The sequence below is a fragment of the Leptidea sinapis genome, chromosome 1 (assembly GCF_905404315.1).
Source record: "Leptidea sinapis chromosome 1, ilLepSina1.1, whole genome shotgun sequence".
NCBI classification, from domain to species: domain Eukaryota; kingdom Metazoa; phylum Arthropoda; class Insecta; order Lepidoptera; family Pieridae; genus Leptidea; species Leptidea sinapis.
The window spans coordinates 17205620-17220097 of NC_066265.1; the positions used below are offsets into that span (position 1 = coordinate 17205620).

Here is a 14478-nt window from a genome sequence, read left to right on the forward strand (position 1 = left end):
TAGTATAAAAGTCATTTATTGCAACACTCATAGGGCGTACACCCGCACGTAGTCCACGTTCAGATCTGGTGAGAACCAAGTCGGGTGCCAGGAGTCCCGCGAGCTCCAGAAGTTAAACATGGCCTTGCTGCTGCGGTTCTTCCAGGGCTTGTCCGGGCTGTCCGGGAAGTCGTGCACACCTCCCACTCGCACACCCAGGCTCACGTAGAACTACAAAAAATATTGTTTTGCAGTCACTTTCAGTCTCAATCTCAATACAGATATATCCCCAACTTTAGCATCTTTTTTTTCTAAGCTACCAGTGGGATGCTCGTATGCACAGGAAGCCAGCTAGATTATGGGTAGGTACCACACCGGCGCCTATCTCTGCCGTGAAGCAGTGTGTAAACAGTACTGTGTTTCGGCTTGAAGGGCGCCGTAGCACTGTCGGATGAATAAAGAATAATTTGGTGTGAGATTTTCCAAATTATTCTTTATTCATCCGACAGAGCACCAACCAACCTGATCTGGTTTCATTGGTTTGCTTAGGTACCAATATCTCAATAGAGCTGTTTACTGGGTACGACAACCAGCTTGTGAAGAGTTTTTTTTTATGACAAAAGGGGACAAGACGAGCAGGACGTTCAGCTGATGGTAATTGAATAGCTCTGCTCATTACAATGCAGTGTCGCAGATTTTTGAAAAACCCAAAAATTTTGAGCGGCACTACAACTGCGCTCGTCATCTTGAGACATAAGATGTTAAGTCTCATTTGCCCAGTAATTTCACTAGCTACGGCGCCCTTCAGACCGAAACACAGTAATGCTTACACATTACTGCTTCTAGGCAAAAATGGGCGCCGTTGTGGTACCCATAATCGAGCCGGCATCCTGTGCAAAGGTCCCTCCCACTGGTACGAGAAATACAGAATGTATCCAAAAAATTTTGCGAGTGTATCAGAATGAGTATCGAAACCTTCGATTATAATATTCTTATAAATATTCAACCAGAAAAAAAAAAGTTTCTCACTTTATTTTATTCGCGGCGAAAACAACCAAACTTCTTTAGTTTCTGTACTATTCACCGCATCTACAGTTCAGTCGCCCGCCGTGCTATCTGTCGCCCGAGCGGTTTGCTCGGTAAATTTCGCTGATCGCTTAGCCGATCGCCGCAGCGCGTGGCTTGATCAGTAACATTGACATTTCGATAATTACATTTATTCTAGTCGCTATACGCTTCGCCGTACGCAGCGCGTAAATAAACGCTATAGTGACTGTCCCGTGGCCAGGCCCTGAGTTGGGGGCGGCATGGCGGCTCTCTTTCGCCAGACAAAGGCCGGCAACGTTCTAGTTAATCTCGCGTTGCAGGAGAATGTGGGCGACAATGATCACTTATATAAGGCGACTCGTTCGCTCCTCCATAAAAAGCGACGTGATTGCGTTGCTGTGCTATATAGATAGAAAGACAGGCAGGTCGGTACCAGTTGGTCCAACGGCGCCATGACGGTTCCCTTGAGCCAGGCGGCGGCGTGTGGCACGGCGTTTTCACGGGCGCTGCTGTAGAACCCTTCGCCTGGACTCACGGAGCCGTAAGACTCGCCGTCAACGAACATCTCGAGACCGGCTGCATTAACAAATACTTTATTGGAAGAATATTAAACATAAAATAAAGGGTGCTTCAGCTAGTTGGCTGGACTCTTCCGCAGTCTTAATGTGAATAATAATTAACAAACTATTGGATATCTGTGAAGCAGAACAGATGATAAGAACAACGTATAATTGCTTCAATATCACAAAAGCTTAACCGTATGTTTTAGATAGGGATTCAAGTAATAAATTGAGATTTTTGCGTTTTTTCCATAGATTTAAATTAATAAGTTCTAATCCAATAAGATAAAACTTCCTTGGTACTTGATTTAAGGCTGAGATCCATAGAGCGTACTAAGACTTAGCTCACGTAAACCATAGCTGAGTGTAACCTTAGCATAATCTTTTATTTCGTTTTTAATAGTCATTTGACAGCTGAAATTATACTTAGCTTGAGCTAAGACAGCCGAATACAATACTTAAGTTCTCATTTTATCACACTCAAAGTTTTACGTTAGTAAGGTCTGAGCAAAGTCTAAGTTCGCTCTATATTTATGTCTACAGCTAGAACGTTCTAGATGTAATAAATTGGATTGTTCGAATTTCAATTGTTTTTGCGTTCGGGTTTAAAAGTAAAGATGGAGACATTGAAAATTTGAGTAAAATTTGTAATAAGAGGTTGCGTTGTGAAGCAAAAGCAGCAGAAATATCTCGCAGTATCAGTGACATCCTCGAAAGGATAATATATTTATTTATTTATATATCGCTTCCGCAGAGGAAACTTCCACTTGAAGAAAGAACTCCGAGGAAGACCAGACACTAAGTTAAGTAATTACGAATTGGATGTCATTGTAGAGACCAAGTTGCATGTAACTACCAGGGAATTTGCGGTATTGTTTGGTGTTAGCATACCTAATAAAACGAACCATTTGCATCAAATTCATAAATTAAAAATGCTTGAATAATAGGTATAACTGACCTCCAGAGACAACACGCGTAGAAGCATGTGTAACCAAGATAAGCCGGCACAGGAGTGAAGGGAACTAGGGGGAACATATGACGTGTTATGTAACATAAATTCTGTGTGATAATCTGAAGCAAGCATTGTTAAAGCTGACTCCAAGTCAAATGCCATATTATCGCTCTAAAGCGATGCTTACCAATATAAAAGTGACAGTAACTGCTTCATAGTCAATTCGAAGTGAAATTCACTACCGCTTCCTGAGATCCAGTGATGAAAAGACATTAGATATCAATTTTAATGGACTTCGAACAATCACAGAGACAACCCCGTTCGTTAACCGGTCTTTACCATTATAACTCGTACCGTAAATCCTACATTGCTCGAGGAACAGTTTTAACTCTGCAGGACCTGTATTTAGAAACCCTCCCATACCCTCCGAATTCGCCAGGCCAGGTCCCAAATGAGTACCTTTTTTTTCGCGATTTGGAATTTTTTTAGCATGGTATTTTTTTTCTTAGAAGCAATACAAAATGACTTCACATGCTTGATTTGTTGAATCCAGGGTCCAGGGTCCTCAAAACCTTTAGTGAGAAGGGAATGTTTGAATGAATGTTTAATAGTTAACGAAAACTTCGATTAAAAAATATATTTTACCTTAGAAAAAAAAAAATGTTTGATTTTTTTTTGTACCAAAATTCCAAGGTAATTGTCTTCTATAACTCGTTATATTAATGTCAGATGACACTAAAACGATACTTTGCAGTACACCATTCGTAGCAGATATATATTGCAACGATTTGCTAGCGTTGAAGAAAGTAGAAACCCACCGTTACAGGTATTTCTATTGCTTGTTTTAAGTTTCATGTTGGTTTTATATATTATGTGGCTTCAACTAGGGATTGGCCTTTCTAATTATTTCAGGAAATATCGGATCCGATCGTCAATATAAGAATTCAGAGCACACTCTCACCAAGTTGCAACATCTCTCCTGACTTCTGCCTGGTATCTTATACATCCATGACAGCTGACTGCATTTGCTGTGAGGTGACTAACATGCTCCTGGACCCTCAAATATATATTAAATTAGGATGGAGGAGGAGGAGAGGATAGATTTGAGCAGCAACCATCGACACCGACTTGTATCCTGCGCCCATCTGCGCATGTCCACTTGCAAGAACTATCAGCAAGCCCATATGAAGGTCAACCCTACATGTAGACTAACATCCACACCTACTCCCTTGCTTTGGATAGTCGCCGCCCTAATAATATACTGCGAGTAAAACTCCTGTACGTACTCCGGAATGGAGTCATTACATAATAGGTATGGGCTGTGGGTTTTCATAATTACCATTTATTAGTTTGTAATTCAACAAGAATGTAATATTTGTCAGCGACAGTGTGAACATAAAATTTCATAAAAGTATACTCACTGGGTTTCCAAACTAGAGTATAGATGTGGAAGTCTTTGTTCCAGTTGTCAATGCCGATCTTCTCCTTCAGCAGGAAGGTGCGGTAGGGCTCTGCGTCGCTGAGGACGGGCCCGCCGTACAATTTCTTGGCGAAGATGGGGTTCCCCCGGGCGAAGGCGACGCGCATGATGCCGGACTCATAGCGGCCCGAGCCATACACCTTGTCTCGAGATTCCAGATTTAATTCTGAAACATTATATTTTTAGTTACTTAATAGTTCAACATTTGTTATTGTGAAACATCCGTATCCGATTTTGATGAAATTTGGTACAACGATAGATGAGAGCTTGGAAAGGACATAGGATACATTTTATCCCGGAAAAATTCATGGTTCCTGCGGCATTTGTGAAAAACTGAAGTCCATGTGGATGAGCTATAATTATACAGACAGTAGGTTTAGTTTGCCAGAGCAATCTTCCTCGAAATATGATTCATATAATATGTTGGGAACGGGAGCGAAAACGGGAACCGGAACAGGAATAGGACATGACGTAATCTTCAATTCCAAACATGCTTATTATTATTAAAAACCCTTTATCTACGCGGACAAAGTCGCGGGCAGCAACTAATTTATTATACGACCGGTCAATAAATTCAAAGTTAGACCTTAAAGTGTTCAACAGCTGGTGTGCAGTTGGTTACAAACCTTGCACCAGTTTCAACAGTGGGAAGCTCCTTTGCACAGGATGTCGGCTGGATTATGGGTATCACAACGGCGCTTATTTCTGCCGTGAAGCAGTAATTATTGTGTTACGGTCTGAAGGGCGCCATAACTAGTGAAATTACTGGGCAACTGAAAGTTAACATCTTATGTCTGAAGGAGACGAGTGCAATTGTAGTGCCACTCAGAATTTTTGGGTTTTTCAAGAATCATGAGCGGCACTGCATTGTAATGGGCATGGCGTATCAATTACTATCAGCTGAAGCAAAAGCAAAAAAAAGAATCCCGTAGGAAGGAGGTCGCGGTTTATATCAACAACAAAAATTACCCAATAAATTTTAATCTTAATCTAATAAATGCATCATAGAAACAAAAGTGAATATATATACATCATAGAACTATATTGATCTATTTGTCGTCGCTTGAAACTGTTAAATTTAACCAGGCTCCTTTGCACAGGATGCCGGCTAGATTATGGGTAGTACAACGGCGCCTATTTCTGCCGTGAAGCAGTAATGTGTAAGCATTACTGTGTTCCGGTCTGTAGGGCGCCGGCCGTAGCTAGTGAAATTACTGGGCAAATGAGACTTAACATCTTATGTCTCAAGGTGACGAGCGTAATTGTAGAGTCGTTAAGAATTTTTCGGTTTCCAAAGAATCTTGAGCGGCACTGCATTCTATTGGGCAGGGCGTTAATGACCATCAGCGGAACGTCCTGCTCGTCCCTAACTGTCAGACTCTAACTCTTTATTAATCATTTTATAAGCCATGAAGGGAGGGCTGCAACGAATTAATTTCGTGGTCAACCTTGCCTTGTGTTATGTTCTACCTGGAATGAGCCAATTTCCTGCAGGAAGCTTAGCTCGTATCTCGATCTTGCCAAACTTAAAGTTGAACTTGTTGCGAGTGGTCACCTTGCCGGTGATCACAGGGGGCAGGATCTGTGCACCCGACGCGACGCGACTGCACTCTGTGGACCCGACAGTGCCCGTACATCTGGACGATTCAAAGTCAAAGTCAAATAAAATTTATTCAAATATCTCGAATCGTCAGTACAAATATTTAATTTACTGAATCTACCATATTTATGATATTATTATTATTATTAGAGTATTTTACCATAGCTATAATATACATAACAAATTAGTTTGCAAGGTATTCCTGCCGTGAAGCAGTAATGTGTAATCATTATTTTGTTTCAGTCTGAAGGGCTTCGTAGCTAGTGAAATTACTGGGAAAATAAAACATCTTATGTCTCAAGGTGACGAGCGACATTGCATTGCCGCTCAGAATTTTTAGATTATTCAAGAATACTGAGCGGCACTGCATTGTAATGGGCAGGGCGTATCAATTACCATCAGCTAAACGTCCTGCTCGTCTCTTCCCTTTTTTTATATAAAAAAATATTTTGCTAGATTGCACAGTGGAATCCCAATAATTGTTTCAATTAGAATTTATATTGGTCAGATAATTTATGAGGATAAAATAAACAAACATGTTGGAGAGGTCCAAGGCCTCGTTGAGGAAGCCCTCGCGGTACTTGGTCTCGGTGAGGATCGGAGAGATGGCCAACGCGCCCTCTGACAACCGCAGTGTGCCCTCCGCCATGTACAAGTTGAACGGATAGTCCTGGAACAATGTACGAGTGAATATAAGCACGGATTAACCAAGTTATACTCCAAATGTCAAAATGCGAAACTCACTATAGATACCTTACACTTCATCAATGTATTAAATTCAAACAATATTTCATTTTTTTTTTATTTAAGGATAACCAACAGCTAATACAATTTCTATAGATATAGTTCTATAGATACATTTATATATCGATACAATAAACAAAAGTCATAAATAAAAGTCAGTTATATTTCAATTACAAAGTTTATTATATTGATACTTATAATAAACAGAATAAGTCAAACAACTCGTGATGTTTGGTGATTTCCTTCACTTTTGGTATTAAGTTACATTTATTCGTCAGAGCCGTCAGAGCTCTCATGTCAGTATTCGACATTTATTCGATTCTGTTAAGTTGAGGGTTCCGTACCCGAAGTGTAAACAACGAAAGATAATTGCAATGGCTCCGTCCACCCTTTTCTATGTCTGTTATTTTTTTTTTATGGAAAAGGAGGACAAACGAGCGTACGGGTCATCTGGTGATAAGTGATCTACTACAACTAACTAACTACTACTCTCTTGCAACACCACAGGAATCACAGGAGCGTTGCCGGCCTTTAAGTACCCATGTCCTATCGTCCCGGAAACACCGCACAAGGAAGCTCATTCCACAGCTTTGTAGTACGTGGAATAAAGCTCCTTGAAAACCACACTTTGGAGGAACGCCACACATCCAGATGGTGGTGATGATATCCTAATTTGTGGCGTGTCGTGCGAGGGTGGAATTCGGCGGCAGGAATCAGGTGAAACAGCTCTTCGGAACAATCCCCGTGATCAATGCGGTAGAAATCACACAATCAAGCGACGCGGATGTCTCTACGCAACGCCAAGTGATCCAGTAGTTCACAGAGCACCTCTACGTTGCACGTAGTCAAATGGATTGAGCTAGTACTAGGGTGCGCCAGACCGTGTCTGTATCTCATTATGTCTGGCAGAAGGCTGGAGGTAAAGCTCATAAGCAGCTCTTGTTATAACTAGACGGCAGACATTTTAACAAAAAGTGTATAGACATAAGTGACTTAATATCTATGTTATGTTATTGTTATAACGCCATAACCTGTTTCTATCACAAAATAATTTACGGAGCACATTAGTGTTAATCTTGTAGGATGTAGGTACATATTGACACACTTTTACACAAATTATCTTGCCCCAAGTTAAGCATATATAGCCTGTGTTATGGGTTACAAGACAATGATATATTTAATACAATATACTTACTTAAACATACATAAATTCATATAAACATTTATGACTCGGAAACAAACAACTATATTCATCATATAAATGCTTGCACATACCGGGATTCGAACCAGTACACACAATTGATGATAAATAAACTGATGATTCCCTCCGCCAAGTGAATTGAAAATCTTTCGTTTTATCAAACGTGTCATAGCACACAACTAAATTTAAAAACAAAATCTATAAACGATGGGGGACTCGAACCCGCGACTTCTCGCGTTCAGTGCGAGCGCTCTTCCACTGAGCCAACCGCTCGAGTGACGTAAGGTTCATATATCTTGATATGTTTTTGTCTTTGTTCAACTCCTAGGTTGTGGGTTTATAAGTGTCCAGAAGTGAGGGTTATCACTTAACAAATTAACATTATATTAACAAATTGTAAGCACATTTTGTCATAACAGGTTCATAATTTTATAGAGGTCACGTCGGCGGCTGGAGGTCACAGCCTGCGGTCAAGCAAGTCTCTGAGTAATGGCGACTCGTCTTTATAATAAGCTTATTTATTAAAATTACTTAAAAACACATGTGTATGTCTTCATTCTATGTGTTCTATGTGAGTGTCTGACACAAAACCAATGGTGTAGTGTGCGGGAATAAAAGATCATAAAAAACTGTGAAAGAATAATCCTTCACAGTATCATTTCGGTGCAGACAGCAACGTACAAAAATCTCAAAGGCACTTGTCGTAACTTCAATATAAGCGCGGTCCTCCGAACAAAATTATTCGTCTTCTGATTATTATGTAATCAGGACATTAATGACATAAGTGCCTATTTTATGTGCGGTCAACCTAATTACAAAGAAAACATCTATACATACATCAAGTAGCAAAAATAAAAATCTACTAAAAGACAGTGCTCTGTGAACGGCTGGATCACTTGGCGTTGCGTAGAGACATCGCTTCATTGTTTGTCTTCTACTGCATTTATCACGGGGAGTGTTCAGAAGAGCTGTTTAACCTGATTCCTGCCGCCGAATCCCACCTTCGCACGACACGCCACAAGTTAGGATATCATCCCCACCACCTGGATGTGTGTTTTCAAGGAGCTTTCTTCCACGTACTACAAAGCTGTGGAATGAGCTTCCTTGTGGGGTGTTTCCGGGACGATACGACATGGGTACCTTCAAAAAAAGCGCGTACACCTTCCTTAAAGGCCGGCAACGCTCTTGTGATTCCTCTGGTGTTGCAAGAGAATGTGGGCGGCGGTGATCACTTAACAAGGTACGCTCGTTTGTCCTCCTATCCCATAAATAAAAAAAAAGACAACATAACAAAAATGCTTGAATTTTTGCTATAATTATACTACAAAGACTAATGACTAATAAACAATTTGATAAAATTAAATAAAATGAAAGAACACAAATCAAGTTTTATTGAAACACATGCAAACTTATAATTATCTATCTACCTAATAAAGACAAAATAAAAATAAAAGTATTTTTTTTCTTTAAAGGTTAAACATAACTAAAAACCTATTTACATTTCATTTATGATTTTAACTTTCAATCTTAATAAATAAACTAATGTTAAAAACATATATATTTTGTTCGTTAAAATTATATTCGAGCACTATGTCTGATCGGCGACTTGCTCACTCAGTGTGACATTAATTTATTTGCTGACAAACAAACGAATGTTAATGACATGCATATTGTGTTAGATGGTACTTGAATTATTTATTAATGTTAATACAGTTTTATTTTTTTTCTTGACATAAAACTTTGGACTTAATTATTTGATTATTTGGCGCTATGGACATAATTTGATTTTATACAACTTGACATTTTTGTGTTATGTTTGTTTATATTTGTTTATCATTGTTTTTTTACCTTTGATTTAAAATCTAATTTTGTTGTTTTAGTGTCTGGGATTAGCTTGTAAATGCTTTAGGAACAACTTTAAAATTATAAGTAAGTATATATAATAATTACTACATAATTTACGTTGCATGTCGTTTCATCTCGATTCCTTTAGGTTTGACTTAGTGCCGCTTGTTACGAGCAGGACGTTCAGCCGATGGTAATTGATATGTCCTGCCCATTATAATGCAGTGCCCATCCTGATTCTTAAAAAACCCAAAAATTCTGAGATTCTTGAGATGTAAGATGTTAAGTCTCATTTGCCCAGTAATTTCACTACCTACAGCGCCCATCAGACCGAAACACAGTAATGTTTACACATTACTGTTTCACGGCACAAATAGGTGCCGTTGTAGTACCCATAATCTAGTCGGCATCCTGTGCAAGGGAGTCTCCCCACTGCTCCTGCCGTCAATTCATTCTCACATCACACTTATTTGTTAACATCTCATATATATGATCATGTTATACTGACCGGTTGCTCAGGAAATTTAACTTCGGCATCCCAGCTAGTAAGACCCTTGACATCCGTCTTATCAAACTCCTCGCTGAAGACCAGCTGGCCGGTGCAGATGTTGCCGCGGCCGTGTACCACTGTCTGCGACACCTTGCATGATGGAGCCGGGGTGGGCACAGGCTGAACAGAACCCGTGGGAGTGGGGGGGCTGGTCGCCGGGGAGGGAGGCACCGCGCCTGGGTCCACCGGGGTGCCCTCCTCAGTCACGTATTCTGTACAATATGTTGCGTGATACAATAAAACGATTCACTAGTAGCTTGTTGACTAACAGCCATTTTCAATAGCGTATCTCTAGTTACGGATACATTGCTGTCACCGTTTGATGACAAGATCTTATCTATCCATAGTTATGTCTGATATAGTTATAGTCCAGTGCTTTATGTCAATAGGTTATTGAAATGTAAGTAATCGTAAAATGATATATTTGTCTACCTCTTTTAAGTTAAACTAAGAATAGATCGGTTATTGAAAACGGCCGTAATTGAATGAGTAACTTTGGTGACACATGCCCGTGGGGCGAGTTGGTCTCAACCTTCACCTAGTCTGATGGACTATCAATAGGACTAGTTTTATACTTAATCCGCGGTGAGTCTGAACTTATACAACTATGCAAATTAAATTTGAAAACAAAAATTGTTGAACGATGCGGGTCTCGAACCCGCGAGCGCTGTTTCCACTAAGCCAACCGTTCGAGTGATGTTTCGTTGATAAATCTTGTAAGTCTTGTTCAACTCTCACCACCAGATGAAGTCACAACAAGTTGAACAACACTTACAAGATTTATCAACGACGCGTCACTCGAACGGTTGGCTCAGTGGAAAGAGCGCTCGCACGGAAAGGGGGAAGTCGCGAGTTCGAATCCCGCATCTTGTTTTCAAATTTAATTTGTGTAATTAATCCTAGAATTAGTGAGGGTTGTCACTTTAAAAAATAGACAAATTGCTTAAATTATACAATGTTATATCGAGCTTGAACTTGCATTTTTGTACATATTAGGAGCGTCTCAACCAGGCCATAGATCAGCACCGTGTTGCCCAGGATAAGGTGATAGATACTTCATTAATCGCGCGGGATGTTACCCCTGCGATGGAGTCTTCCGATAATATCAGACATGGTTCCCCGTAATCTTTAACAGAGCGAGACAGCGGGATATAATAAAGCAGTGGCAGGCTCCTTCTCAAAGGATGCCGGCTAGATTGTGGGTACCACAACGGCGCCTATTTCTGCCGTGAAGCAGTAGTGTGTAAGCATTATTGTGTTTCGGTCTGGAGGGCGCCGTAACTAGTGAAATTTCTGGGCAAACTTAACATCTTATATCTCAAGGAGACGAGAGCAATTGTGGTGCCAATAAGAATTTGCCAATTAGAAATCCTGAGCGGTACTAAATTGTAATGCGCAGGGCGTATCAATTACCATCAGATGAACGTCCTGCTCGTCTTGTCCCTTGTAATCATATTAAAAAAAACACGTAATGTCTGTCTCTGTCCTCCGCCCTTATAATATTCTGAATTCATTATAATATTACCCGTCACAGTCCATTCCCCATTATCCTGTCGGTAACCCAACCCGTCCTTAATGACGTAAGTCCAGAAGTAGATCTTGTCTCCAATATTCAGCTTTGCGTTCCGGTCCCTGAAGATCCAGCGGCCGTTCTTGGGCTTGGTGATGTCTCTCGACCACTGGCCCGCCTCCAAACCCTCCATCTCCTCGTTGAGCTTGCCGTGGAACGCGAATAATGTGAAGCCATCATCTGAAAAGTAAATGTTCTACTGTGATAATTTAAAGAAGATTCTACAACTTTCTCAAAATACAATAGATGCCTTATTAAATATTAACTTATTTGGTTGTTGTAATATATTTCGATTCCGAATTTTTCTGTTTATCAATGTAACATGGAATCTTACGTTTTTCGAGTAATTAAAGTGAAAATTTTAATAAATAGCTCAAAATTGTACATACAGATTTAAAAAAAGTGGATTCGAGTTTATTTCGATTCTTTGCATTTTCTGAGAACATAAATGACCATACACACGTAAAATTGTATACCATTGGTTTTCCAATAGGTTTCATCCTACTATTATTTATTTTGGTTTAAAAAAATATCGACCCTGGTTTACCAGTCATTGGAGCGACGAGACACGTAACTTGTCACGAGTTCTGCATCCGTCGTGGAGGGTTGGGCCGGCGCCGAGCCACACGTCATACACAGCTTCCACACACACACATCATCCATCATCTGGCTGTATGGTGCTAGTCGAAGAAAGATTCCCCTTTCCAAAACGAAAAGACCTTTTCCCGCCGAGTTTTTCATCTTGTATAAACTTGTTAATGAAAGTGGCCGAAGCGAAATAAGTATGTAAGGATAGTAGCAAGTGGAAAGAAGTGGTCTCTGCCTTCCCCTACGGGAACGAGGCGTGATTATATGTATGTATGTATGTATAAACTTGTGCACACTAATCGACTTGTTGAGTTCTTAGATGTACAACAAAAGCATTATAGACCTCGGGGTCGATTTTTAGACCTCGTCAAGCTTTGGGAAACCCATACCGACCCAAGGTCAATATCGACCAAACTGGAAATCCCTACTACAGCGCACGTAGTCTCATATATAAAACACATCACCTGTGTTTTAGCCCGTACTCGTACAACTTCTTTAAATGCCAGAGAAGACCTATTCTTATGCGCCTTTGTCCTCTAATTCTATAAAAAGAGTAGTGGGAGGCTCCTTTGCACAGGATGCCGGCTAGATTATGGGTACTACAACGGCACCAATTTCTGCCGTTAAGCAATAATGTGTAAGCATCACTGTATTTCGGTCTAAAGAGCGCCGCACCTAGAGAAATTACTGTGCAAATGAGCGCAGTTGTAGTGCCGCTAAGAATTTTTGGATTTTCCAAGAATCCTGAGCGGCACTGCATCAGCTGCACGTCCTGCTCGTCTCATCCCTTATTCCCATAAAGAAAGTTTATCCTTCACCTCCGTCACCCTTATGTGAATGTAGAGTATTTTTTTATGGAAAAAGGAGGACAAATGAGCATACGGGTCACTTGGTGTTAAGTGATCACCGCTGCACATTCTCTTGCAACACCAGAGGATTCACAGGAGCGTTTCCGGCGCTTAAGGAAGGTGTACACGCTTTTATTAAGGTACCCATGTAGTACCGTCCCGGAAACTGCGCACAAGGTAGCTCATTCCACAGCTTTGTAGTACGTGGAAGAAATCTCATTGAAAATGGAGAAGTATGAGTGTTAGTTGAACATCGTAGTCCAGGAGAGTGTCTCACCCGGTACGGAGACTCGCAGGCCACGTGGCCACAGTGCTTCCAGCGTGGCGGGAGGCACCGAGTAGCTAGCAGCTCTTGCACCTCCCCCCGCCGCCACCACCGCCACCAGAAGCAGCACCAGGCGCATGTCACACAGCACAGTGGCACACACACGACACACGTTCGTTCACCGCCGACACTGCGACGCTACTGCCCGACGACTTGAGGAAAACGACCGGATAATCTCGCGACGAGTGACCACTGACCTGCACTACCGCATCTCGCTAGAACTTGGAAAGCGGTGGAGCTGAATTCATATTTTTTTTATGAAAATAACGGTCGACATGAGCAGGACGTTCAGCTGATGGTAATCGATACGCCCTTACATTACAATGCAGTGCCGCTCAGGTTTCTAGAAAAACCCAAAAATTCTGAGCGGCACTACAATTACGCTCGTCTCCTTGAGACAAGATGTTAAGTCTCATTTGTGCAATAATTTCACTAGCTACAGCGCCCTTCAGACCGAATCACAGTAATGCATACACATTACTGTTTCACTGCAGAAAAGGGCGCCGTTGCGGTACCCATGATCTAGCCGGCTTCCTGTGCAAAGGAGCCTCCCATTGGTAAAGTGTCTCTCTATGTATAAAAATCTCAATATCTTATAACAGTTTCCATTCTTACAATATTATTAATAAGTTAAATTTATAATTTGTACTGTCATTTCTTATTTTGTTTATAATTTAGCGATAGTATTGGATCTATTTTTACCGTAGAGAATTTTTTGTAATTTTTATGTTCACCATAATTATCCTATACTATATACTATACTATATTTAGATCTACTAATTGTAACATAATATTAAGAAAATTGTATTGTATATGATGTGGTTTCACTTAACAAGAATTCGGCTGAGTAGTGCTGGTAGAAAACCTCAGCAGCTACTATTCCCAAAAAACCATAGTTTTGCTACAATATTTCCGGCAACGTAACATGTATATCGTACTGGAAGATATTTTCATTCCAGTTCCCAGATACTGCATAAGAGACATCTTCCACGTCCAATCTTCCCTAACAGACACTGGCCACAGATCGCCTATTGTCAGCATTGTTAGACAATTAAATAAAAATAAAAATTAAGTTACACTCGCTTATAGAACCAATTCTGGACATCTTTTATGATTCCTTAAATTGTTTCAAGGTTTACTAATTTTTATCTCCAAATAAATAATACTAATTGTATAAATATAATAGTTC

The 14478-nt window shown here is 40.5% G+C and overlaps 1 protein-coding gene across 1 annotated transcript; it reads right to left on the reverse strand.

Annotated features, from left to right (window-relative positions):
• Nucleotides 1–13442, reverse strand: LOC126967876 (beta-1,3-glucan-binding protein-like). The gene is made up of 8 exons (XM_050812572.1): nucleotides 13242–13442; nucleotides 11484–11708; nucleotides 9917–10170; nucleotides 6155–6288; nucleotides 5489–5655; nucleotides 3960–4184; nucleotides 1460–1602; nucleotides 1–210 (listed from the first exon to the last, which is right to left on the reverse strand). The coding sequence occupies exons 1-8, from the start codon at nucleotides 13366–13368 to the stop codon at nucleotides 28–30; spliced, it is 1458 nt and encodes a 485-aa protein (XP_050668529.1). The 5' UTR covers nucleotides 13369–13442; the 3' UTR covers nucleotides 1–27.
• Nucleotides 13443–14478: the final 1036 nt, after the last annotated feature.

Coding starts and splice junctions, on each gene's coding strand:
- LOC126967876 (XM_050812572.1), bottom strand. CDS start 13,368: ATGCGCCTGGTGCTGCTTCTGGTGGCGGTGGTGGCGGCGGGGGGAGGT. Junction 10,171..11,483: donor TGGGGAATGGACTGTGACGG/GTAATATTATAA, acceptor CATATTGTACAG/AATACGTGACTGAGGAGGGC. Junction 1,603..3,959: donor TACTCTAGTTTGGAAACCCA/GTGAGTATACTT, acceptor TTGTTAATGCAG/CCGGTCTCGAGATGTTCGTT.